Source organism: Alexandromys fortis, unplaced genomic scaffold, assembly GCF_014885135.2.
Source record: "Alexandromys fortis isolate MF-2015 unplaced genomic scaffold, M_Fortis_MF-2015_v1.1 scaffold_50, whole genome shotgun sequence".
In the NCBI taxonomy this organism is placed as follows: domain Eukaryota; kingdom Metazoa; phylum Chordata; class Mammalia; order Rodentia; family Cricetidae; genus Alexandromys; species Alexandromys fortis.
In genome coordinates this window covers 1,003,695-1,014,532 of record NW_026067932.1, presented here as the reverse complement: position 1 = coordinate 1,014,532, position 10,838 = coordinate 1,003,695, and the positions used below count along the sequence as shown (strand labels likewise).

The 10,838-nt window shown below is 55.7% G+C and overlaps 1 protein-coding gene across 1 annotated transcript; it reads left to right on the top strand.

Moving 5' to 3' along the window:
- Positions 1 to 403: 403 nt before the first annotated feature.
- Irx4 (iroquois homeobox 4) lies at positions 404 to 9,203 on the top strand. Its single transcript, XM_050145765.1, has 6 exons — positions 404 to 744; positions 4,769 to 4,900; positions 5,314 to 5,565; positions 6,317 to 6,429; positions 7,172 to 7,500; positions 7,863 to 9,203. The coding sequence occupies exons 2-6, from the start codon at positions 4,856 to 4,858 to the stop codon at positions 8,654 to 8,656; spliced, it is 1,533 nt and encodes a 510-aa protein (XP_050001722.1). The 5' UTR covers positions 404 to 744; positions 4,769 to 4,855; the 3' UTR covers positions 8,657 to 9,203.
- Positions 9,204 to 10,838: the final 1,635 nt, after the last annotated feature.

The window sequence follows — 10,838 nt, the reverse complement described above, 5'->3', positions numbered from 1 at the left end:
CAGACAGTGGGAGTGCAGAAGGGGAACCGTTTAGAGACGGGCCCACAAGCCCAAAGTCGCTGGATTCACACAGCAAGCCAAGCATTTGGCCAACTCAGGGCCCAGTGTCGCCTGCTGTCCTGGTAGGGTTTGGGTGTCCTCTCTGGGCTCAGACGCCCTAGCCCAACCTTCCTGAGGAGGCCAAACCCGAACCCTCACCTTCTGGAACCCCCTCATCCCAGCCCCTATATCCGCGCACCCGGTGCGCGGCCAGGGCGGAGGGGAAAGTTGGCAAGCGCTGGGAGCCCGCGGGGGGAAAGCGTTAATGGGCGGCCGGGTGGGAGCAGCTCTCTCGCTCGCCCACGTCACGCCGGTGCGGGCTCGGCTGACGACCGCTGCGCCTGGGGACGCCGGCGCGCTCCGCTCTCCAGGTACTCCGCCTGGAAATGTCTCCATTAGTTGTCGCTTGCTCCCCGCCGGAGCGCGCGCGCCCAGCGGCGGCGCAGAGCCCTAGCGGGCGTCCAGGAGTGGCCCGGCGCCACCTCAGGTAGGCAAGGTCCCCGAGCCCGCCCCCGCCCCAGGGTTCCCAGACCCCTCCCCCCCTTTCGAAGAGGCGGAGGAGGCAGAGGCTCCGCGCGGCCGCCGAGGGGCGCGGGCGGCGGCGGTGGCGGCGGCGGCGGCGACTCCCCGGTGCGTCCCGGGCTGCGCGCTTCTCCCGGAGGCCCTGGCGTCAGAGCGACACGGGCTGGCTCTTTCCCAGCGCAGGTAAGGAACGGGCTCTGCCGCGCAAACTTTGCGATGATCGCTCTTGCGCTGGAGGGGGACAAAGTTTGCTTCTAGCGGATAGGGTCTTCGGAGGCCGCTGTATTTGCTGTAAGTTTTAGGAAGCGCAATAGGACGGACCCGGCACTCAGGTGCGGAATGCAGGGGTCCCCGCGGACCGTGGTGGCTTGAGTGGGATAAGCTCAGTGTGTACTCTTGGACGCTCTGAGCGCGCTCTTTCCTTCCTTGGGCAGCGCCGAATGGACGGTCTGTGGGGGGTGCAGTCGGAAAAAAGAGCCAGAAAGGAGGGCATTGGGGGGAGCAAACGGGAAATTCAACGCATGTCCCAGCAGCTCACCCCCACTGGCTGGGTAAGGGAAACAGGGGTTGAGTGTGAAAGAATGAACTGAGGCAAGGAGGCGGGTGTCTGCACCACCTAGCATCTCCGGCACCTGAAGTGTCTCTCTGAGCCTACACCAGCTGCGTGTCCAAAGTAGACCCAGGCATCTCAAGCTCCGGCCTAGCAGCAGACAAAAAAGGTTCTTTCCTGGTACCTGGCTTCTGTGTTGGCCTTGGGTTGTAGTCAACTTCTCTCTGGACTGGAATGAGCTCATGGTGTGGTTAAGAAGGGGTTCAAGAGCCAGGATTTAGCTAGTAGCAGGAATATCAAGACCAGGCCTGACCTCCCAGAAGCTCTCACCAATTCTATGGCCATCATCAACCTCAGAAAATACCAGCTGCCCCTAGGCTTCTAATTCTTGGGACTAACTGTTCCCTGCTCCATCCCTTTGAGATCTAAGCAGGACTTCAGTCTCTGATCTTTTGAAGTCCTCTCCAAAGGTGATCAACTACCCAGCCTTCAGGGAGTCAAGTGGTTCTGGCCAAGTTGCTGAACGGTGTATTTATATACCTATAACTCTAGGGACCCTATGAGTTTCTGGGCACAACATGACCATTTATGCAAGTTCTGTTAGCTGGTGGTGACTGAGATTCTGGGAGTCCTGTCTGCTCTTGGAGAACCCGGTGCCTCAACTGGAGACTTCGTCTTTGAGGAAGGCACCCTTTTATCATTCGGAAGCAAGGATGACCTAGGGAGGATCTCATTTGGGCGGGAGAGCTTTGGCCAGGTAGCAGATTGTCACCAGGATGTCTGGTGTGGGTGCTCACCAGATACAAGACTGGACAGTGGGGCCTGAGTGAGGACAGAGCAGGCCCGATAGGGTCCTGGCTGTCCCCTGCACGCAGCAGGCAGGGAGCAGAGCATGAGTCTTCATCTTCAGGGATAGTGAAGTGCCATGTTCCTGATTTCTAGACCCAGAGAAAGGGTCACTAGGGAGATCAACAGCACCTGGGGCCCGAAAGCTCTGATTGGAAGGCAAACCAGAATCTCACCTTGAGGACCCAAGGAAAACCAGTGAAACCCCTTTCCCAAAAACCAGAGACCCTAGGGGACTCCGACTTACCCTACCCCAGTACAGAATCCACTCAGGAGATAAATGGAAGTCCACAGGGGCAACCTTCCAACCCCCGCCCTACCAGGTGTCTGGGAAAGAAAGCAGGGAGTGTTCATTCTGGGTACACACTAGCTAGCTGCTGGCTGAGGTCCCCAGAATGCCACACAGAGGCAGCAGCCTGATCTTCATTCGCCTTCCCAACCGGCCTGTGCTTACCATAGTCCCCAAGGCCTGGGCTTCAGGAACGAGGTGACAAAAACACCAGTCACTGAGGAACACTAGTCTATGCAGGATTCCTGTCCCTGAGCCTCCACCGTCCTGTACTGAGCCCCCTCCCTTGCTAGCACCTCATTATCAGAAGAAAGAGAGTTGTTTGTAAACAATAAATAATGAAACTAGGAGGATGTTCCACAAAAGCCTCAGTAAAGCCTGAAAACAGAAAGAGGCTGGGAGAAGGGAGTTGGGGGAGGGGAAGAAGCAGGAAGAAAGAGAGGCTGAGATTCATTTCTACTAGAGAAGCCCCGGTGGCTAGTTTCTTATTATTTACAGGAAGGTGGTATTAGCAATTCTGGTGAGAAAGAAATAAACACAGCTTGCCATGAAATCAATACAGAATTCAAAAACAATTATTAATGTCATTTGACTCGTGTTCCTTATATATGTATATATCTCTCCCGGCTACCAACGCTAAACTGTCTGAATAATTTGCATGGGGCGACTATTCATTATTTCCGATGGTTTCTCCCTTTGCAAGCAGTTCGGACTTGGCCGGCTGCGGTCCAGCGCGATCAGAGAACTCGTATTTTCATCTGTAAATTAAAGCAATTACGCAGCAGATATTATATGATGTGTACTGCTGTCTCCAGATAGTCATCCATCACCTTCAACCAAGCTGTCAGGGCCGGCAGATTTCGTTTCTGGGAGGCAGCCTTGCAGCTGGGGAGAGGGCGCGAACGTCATCATTAATTAGAGGGTGGCCCTGGGGCGATTCACAGGTCTGAACCCAGGAATCTTTCGGAGCAAGTCTGCACAGCTCCGTGATGAGCGGCTCTGCTGCCGGGAGCGCGAGAGGCTGGCCTGGTGGGCCAAAAGAAGTAGGGGCGAGCCTGGCCCCGGGAAAATCAGTGTAAAAGGCGGCCTGATAGCCCTGCTCGCTCCACTCAGGGCCGCTTTGAACACCCGGGCAATATTACAGGGCCCAGATTTGCTCAGGAAGTCCTGAGAGGACACTGGGCCTCTCTCTCTCCGAGAGTTCCTTACACTCCAGGCAGGAAGCAGTGTGAAGCAGATCATAGGGTACCAAGGCTAGGCACCCGACGCCCCATTCCCTCTACCCAGCCCTGTGGCTGGCTAGAATCAGCGAGCCTTCGGGAGGAGCCCGGGGGGCCAAATTGGGAAATCTGCTCTTCCCAGCAAGCAGCAGCGTCTGACAGTCTCTGTCTTAGCCTTGGGATGCGGAAGGAGGCCGCGAAGGGTGACCAGAAGAGGGAGGGGAGGGGAAATGAAGCGAATCCAGGCTGAGCAGTGGGCTGACCTGGAGTGGAGGGGGGAGGGGCCGTTTCCAGGGACAGCCGCTGTCCAAAATGCCACAGTCAACCTGTGCTAGACCCCGGAAGTCCCGCAGTACCTGGTCCCCACCGATCCTGGAAGTGTGGGACTCTGGGGAGGCCCCAGGAGACAAGCGCACACACCCGAGTTCAGGTCGCCATCAGAAAGCAGGCTCTCCTGTGGCGTCAGTTGGTTCTAAAACTCTGCTTGGTGCAGAGTTGGAATTGAAACTAATGAGAGTCGTTGCCGAGATGGCTCCTAAACCTACGTGGCAAAGAAGTGTGTGGAGCGCCCAGGCACGCTGTCTTCATCTCAGCACAAGGGGCCTGCGGGGTCTGCAGGGCCTGCGTCCTTCCACCCTAAGCAGCGTGGGCAACGGGCGGCTGCAGCCTGCGCCTGGCTAATTTAACTGTTGATTACATCTTCACTGAAGACTCACTCGTGTGTCCCTTCATAGGTCTCATTTGTAATTGAGACTAATGATTACAGTGGGGTGTGAAGGAGCAGCTGCTCGTTAATTAATTTCTAATTAAAAGTGCCTTCCGTCCTCCGTGACTAAGGAGAAACACCGTTCGTCGGGGGCGATATTGACTCCTTAGATGGAGTTCATTTGTTAAAGCTCTACTGCCCTCCACCCTGCTGGCGCAGACGTAGACTGTCTCCGCCCCGCCCGGTCAGCAGCCGAATGACCCGCAGGTCTGCGGCCAGGCCAAGCTGCGGCGTCGGCTGACGTCAGCGCTTCTGCAGCTTAAAACCTTGCACAACTGACTTAACAGTCCGCAAGACTCGGTTTTTTGTTTTATCTTTCTTCCTTCCTTCTTTCTTTCCTTCCTTCCTTTCTTTCGTTTTGTAAAATATGTATTTCTGTCCTCGTGGCGAGGCCACCCGGTCCCAGAGGCCTCAGAAGGGTTCAGACTTCGAAGCTAAAAGGATCACTACGAGCAAGGCCACTCACTTTCTTGTCTGGTTAGGAAAGTTTGCGCTGCACGTGGGTGAACTGACCTCCTCTCGCTTCGCCTTCCCAGAGCCTAGGAGCCTGAAGCCCCGGAGGAGTGGCCACACCGTGCACAGGACCCTAACGGCCCCTCCAACCTTCCTAGGCGGTGCCCGCCATGTCCTACCCGCAGTTTGGATACCCTTATTCCTCCGCTCCCCAGGTAACCGGCCTGCTGCATGGTCTGACAACGGGAGGGGGAGAGAAAAGAGCCACCACTGGCTGCCGTTTCCCAGACTGCAGGGACCTTGCCTGGTGGCCCCTTATACTAGCCAAACGTGGTTAGGAGGCACTCAGGGGTGCTAGTAAAATCCTGTGGGTGGGTCTGAATTCCCTTTTGTTTAACCCGTCAGAGTGTGCCCTGGGAGACCCTGGGAAGCACTTGAGTCAGACGTACTTGGTGAGAAGGCTTGTAGGGCCTTGGAACCCAGTGGAGGATTTGAACAGCTGGCTGGGCTCCATGTGGTCAGAGAAGGCAAGGCCTCGGTTGGCTGTTGAGGGAAGAACTCAAGTCGGAGGCCCTTAGGGACACTCTTTCCGGGTGCTCATGCTTCGTTGTGGTCCCTCTTTCTCCAGTTCCTGATGACCACCAACTCCCTGAGCACGTGTTGCGAGTCTGGTGGCCGCACACTGGCTGACTCCGGGCCTTCGGCCTCAGCCCAGGCACCTGTCTACTGCCCTGTCTACGAGAGCCGGCTGCTGGCCACCGCACGCCACGAACTCAATTCAGCAGCCGCGCTGGGCGTCTACGGGAGCCCCTACGGCAGCTCGCAGGGCTATGGAAACTACGTGACTTACGGCTCTGAGGCTTCGGCTTTCTACTCGCTGGTAAGGGGACAAATCCCCTCCCACCGCAACGCGCCCCGCCCTGAACCCTCGGTTTGCCAAAACTACTTCCGCGGCGGGCACGAGTGCCCTGGATCCCCTACAGGTTGGGGTGAGAGGAAAAGAAGGATTTCAGCGGTGCCTCCGGGCCGAAGCCGCACAGCACCCATAGCCTGGTTCAGATTCAGGGTTACCCGCCCGTGAGGCCCGGTGCCTAAGATGATGCTATGGTTTAAGTTTGCCTTTGAATTCTGATCAGGTTCCCGGTTCCCGAGGCGAGGGAGGTCCTCACAGACTCAGCCAACCTCTCTCTTCTCACCCAGCACTCTCTACTCCTTCCCTCTCCCCTTCCCCTTCGGACCTCACACCCTAGCTCCTCACCGCTCAGCCCCTTCCCTCTCACTCAAAGCCTCTTCTCTAAGCTTCTTTATCCCCAGGCCTGGTGGCCTCTTTGGAGTCCTTACTAGTCTGCCCTCTTTCTCCCCGTCCAGGCTTCTTCGAGATCTCTTTCCTCTTCTCGCCCCTTCTCACTTCTCGCCCCTTCTCACTTCATCTTCACCCCCCCCCCCCCCCCACCCCCCCCACCCCCGCTTCTATCCCTATTGAGCGAGACCAGCAGGAGATGGATTGGCGTTTGTGGGCCTTGGGGGAGTTTGGGGAAACTCAGGGCTCTGAGCTAAGTTAAGAAGGCTTAACGGAGAGTTTCTAGCTGAATTCCCAGAAGCTGTGACCTCAGACACCTTGATTTTTACAGAACAGTTTCGAGTCCAAGGACGGCCCGGGGTCTTCACACACCGGCCTAGCGCCCACCGCTGCTGCAGCCTACTACCCATATGAGCCAGCTCTGGGCCAGTACCCATATGACAGGTGAGGGATGAGACCTCCCTCCCCCACTGCCAGTACAGTACCAGTTACCAGCCACTCCACCCTTCATCACCACCACCAGCGCCCCCCGCCCCAGGTGGGGTGACCAGCAGAGTGGACAATTCCTTCAGGCAGGTCTTCTATCCTAAATTCTCCCATCACTGTCACTTTCAAGCAAATTGATTCCAGAAAATTCAGTCCACCAGGCTGCTTCCTTGAAGGGCCTGAGATACCACCTCCACGCATCCCAAGAAGCTCAGCCCAGATAGGTGTCTGAGCCAAGGCCACCAGCCCTACAGTGGGCATCAAAAGTCGGAATGCCCTTAGCCCTCGGTGCCCATGCTGGGGACAGCCCATTGCTCCATCTTCCTATGGAACTAGCTCAACCAAAAGCCCTAAGCCTGGTTCCTGGGTTGTTCCTCCCCTCTGTCTCTGGGTTCAGGTTCCCAGGTGCTGACTCACAGGTCCGTGATATCTTTTCATGGTTTGCGGATCAAAGCGATAAGAGGGAAACCCCACAGTGGAGATCAAAGAAATCTGTCTACAGAGTGGCAGAGGCCATGACCTACTCCCTGTCATCTTAACGACATTATCTTTGCCCTTGGCCCACAAAAGGCAAGGCATTGCCCATAAGTGCAACCCACCCCAGAGAGACACAGCCTGTCCCTATGCCCCGCACCTGCTCTCTCTGCGTGATCTCCCCCGGGGGGCCCGACTGGCACCCCATTGCAGAGCCTGTCTCCAGGTACGGGACCGTGGACAGCGGCACGCGGCGCAAGAACGCCACCCGGGAGACCACGAGCACGCTGAAGGCCTGGCTGCAGGAGCACCGGAAAAACCCGTACCCCACCAAGGGAGAGAAGATTATGCTGGCCATCATCACCAAGATGACCCTCACGCAGGTCTCCACCTGGTTTGCCAATGCGCGCCGGCGCCTCAAAAAGGAAAACAAGATGACCTGGCCTCCTCGAAATAAGTGCTCAGATGAGAAGCGGCCCTATGGGGAGGGTGAGGAGGAGGATGCGGTAGAGGAGGAGTCAAGGGAGGAGCCTCTCAAGAGTGCCAAGAGAGAAGGTAGGTTGGAGGTTCTGTAACGTTTGGGTGGGTGGGTGGGGTTCTCTGGGAGCTTTTGGGTAGCAAATGGAAAGCCCTTGGGGCCTGGGCAGCAAATGAGCGAACTGGTTTCCAGTCAGATCTTGTGCCTGGGAAGTGGAGGGGAAGTGGTGCCATGTGGGCTTACTTAAAGTCAAGTTAAAAAGCATTTCATACACCGGTGAGTCCAGATCTGCCCAGCTGGTGTTAATGTTACTAGTTCAAGATTTGTGGTCTCTAGTGGTAGGAAGAGGAAAACCGAGAAAGGCCTGGGCTGCAGGATTAAAAGAAGTTAGTTGTACCTTCCTGTCTCCCGCCACTGGCCACGTATTGTCGCCTGACAGGTCCCGTTGGCAAAGACGACAAGGAGTTAGAACTCAGTGACCTGGAAGATTTCGACCCTCTAGATGCAGAGACCTCAGAGTGCGATCTGAAGACGCCCTTCCAGCCCCTGGACAACGGACCAGAGAGGATTCCTGCCTCATCTGATGGCCCTGGCCCAGGCAAGGAGGCCTCCACCACACTCCGGATGCCTCTGGGCACCGCTGGTGGAGCTGCCATAGATGAGGACCTGGAGAGGGGCCGGAGCTGCCTCCGGAGCACAGTGGTTGCGCCAGATTCTGGTGCTGAGGGCGGCCCACAGGCCTGCGAAGCCAAACTGAGCTTTGCCCCAGCGGGGGCGCCGCCGAGCCTCGACACCAAGCCGCGCATTTGGTCCTTGGCTCACACAGCCACCGCTCTGAACCAGACTGAGTTTCCCTCTTGCATGCTGAAACGCCAAGGTCCGGCGGGTGCATCCTCAGCGCCGCCGGCGTCCTCGCCTGCAGTCCCAGCCCCCTCGGGAGCCCTAGAAAGGCACCAGGACTCCCCAGTAACTAGTCTCAGAAACTGGGTGGACGGGGTATTTCACGATCCCATCCTTAGGCACAGCACTTTGAACCAGGCCTGGGCCACCGCTAAGGGCGCACTTCTGGATCCCGGCCCTCTAGGACGTTCTCTGGGGGCGGGCGCCAACGTACTGACTGCGCCCCTGGCCTGCTCCTTCCCTCCCACGGTGCATCAAGATGCCCCACCTGTGGGGGCTGCCCGGGAGCTGCTGGCTACGCCCAAATCCGGTGGCAAACCCTTCTGCACTTAACACCCACCTGCACAGTGGAGAAAGGAACTGGTGCTCAGGCTGCAGGCGCTGACTCTGGACTGTTTTTAATGGGTTTCCAAAGGAAGGGGGCATTTCCAAGCCAAGGATACTATCCCATCGAAGGCAGAGGATCTGAACTCAGGCTCTCGGGCAATGGAAGAACCCTCTTGCATTCTATCACCAGGTTTCACCTGATCTTGCGTCCACCTGAACCATCCCTGAACTCCAGGAAGACAAGAGAACACTCTCAAAGCAGAGGGAGCCCCCCTGAAGAGTAAAGTTTACATCCAAAGTTTACATGGAGAAGGCATTTGGGTTCTGAGGTTTGTTTTGTGTCGCCATCTCCTTCTGGGTTTGAGGCATGCCGGTGTTCGTTAGGAAGACTCCTCAACCTGCTTTTCTTCGGACTTCATCCTCAGCACATAAAGCTCACCAACAACACTCCCACCGTGTTTACACTGTTGCACACTCTTGACTCAACAAAATTATGTTTTCTAAGATGTATATCCACACCAGTAATTGCCTGTTTCAGAGAAAGGCTAATACAACAAAACTAATAAATCCCTGTGATGGTGTTTGCATTGCAGAAAGAACGCATTTCACAGCTGGGGTCCACAGGTGTGGTTGGAAGGGTGATTCGTACCCACCAGGGGAAGGAAGAATGGGCGGGGCTGACCCAGACACCGCTGTGCCAATAATGAGGTTGCCTATCCAAGTTTAAGTAAACAAACCATTTTTGAGATGTTAAAGGCACAGGAGGGACACTCTTCTGAATTCATCATTGACTGTGAGACCCCAAACTTTAAACTTTGCCCCGCTGCCAGACACCAGAATTTTGAGGAAATAAGGGTTTCTTTGACTGGATTAAAGTAAAATTTAGGCTTTCTAAATCCCCTGGAGTTTTGCTGTGGGGAAGGGAACATTGCCCAGAGGCCACTATTCTCTGAGCCAAGAGATTAACAGATTCTTACCCCATCCAGAGATGCTTGTCTACATCCAGAGATGCAGCCTGAGCCCTGATTACTTTAAATTTGGCTTCTATGTCACTCAACTTCTGAAGGCTCCAAAGGGGAGACCTTAGTAGCAGAAGTCAGGAGCAGAGCTAAAGAGAACTGGGATGAGGACCCAAGGGCTTGGGGCTTGGGTCAGGGACAGGCCTGACCCCTCACACCCTTCTCAGCAAAGTCATTAGTGGAGGCCACTGTGGACTCGGGTCCTCTGTGGCTCATCTTTACAAGGTTCTCTGCATCTCCAGGAGGCACCTGCCCAACATCCATTCCTGGCTCTCTGCTGACCTACAAGCTGCTGCTCAGGCCTTTCTGGACTTCATAAAAGTCCCCAATGTGGCTGTGGCAAGCAGAAAGGTTGTAAAGCAGGGAACCCAGGGCAAGCTGCTACGAGATTAAGGTGGTGGCGGGCCAGGGACTAGAATAAATTCGAATAGCCACAGACTCCGGCTGCTATAATATACCACTTTTCATCTCAGAAAATGGCCTTTGAGAGACACCAAACCTTTAATAGATGCCAGGTCTTTCTTCTGCAAGGCTAGGGGTGGGATTAGGCTGGAGTCTAGTCACACTAATGAGCCCATAGGGCCAGCTTTAGGGATAGTTTACAGACCCTAAGGAAAGAAACTTAGCCTTGCTGGAACCAGACCCCCTAGGACTGACAGGGTCCCCTGAGTTTTGGTCCTCACCCTGAATCCTGGTTGCCAGCACTGGGCCCTTGCACACTGAGTGGCCAACTGCCCCACAAGCCGCAGGCCTGCCCTGGCCAGCACTCAGTAATTGGATTGTCCCGGCCTGCGCTGTCACCGCATTGACTTTCGCTCTCCTGGATGATATTATCGGGACGCGGAAGCTTGCCGCTGATGTGCCTGTCAAAAGGCTGCGGCAGGAGCCCCCGGCCTAGCAAGCGAGCATCAGCCAAGATAATTTGAAGTGAAATTTTCATTTTGACAGTAAACCCCTCAATTTCTAAAGGCTCCGCGCTTTGAGAGAGCTCTGGCAGGGGAGGCTTTGCGGAAAGCTCACGTCTTAGACTGAAAAGGGCAAAAGAACTCGAATTAGTTGTAATAGATAAAAGGGCAAAAATAAAGAGTCAAGGGTACTTGACAGTAATAGCGAAAGTGGAGTCTCAGGGGAGACACGTTGCTGCCCAAGCTGGGGCGCGAGGAATTTTA

What these genes read in the sequence shown, in the direction of transcription:
- Irx4 (XM_050145765.1), top strand. Translation starts at nt 4,856, where the DNA reads ATGTCCTACCCGCAGTTTGGATACCCTTATTCCTCCGCTCCCCAG. An exon ending in CTTCGGCTTTCTACTCGCTG is followed by an intron (nt 5,566 to 6,316) that starts GTAAGGGGACAA and finishes TGATTTTTACAG; the next exon opens with AACAGTTTCGAGTCCAAGGA. An exon ending in GGCCAGTACCCATATGACAG is followed by an intron (nt 6,430 to 7,171) that starts GTGAGGGATGAG and finishes GCCTGTCTCCAG; the next exon opens with GTACGGGACCGTGGACAGCG.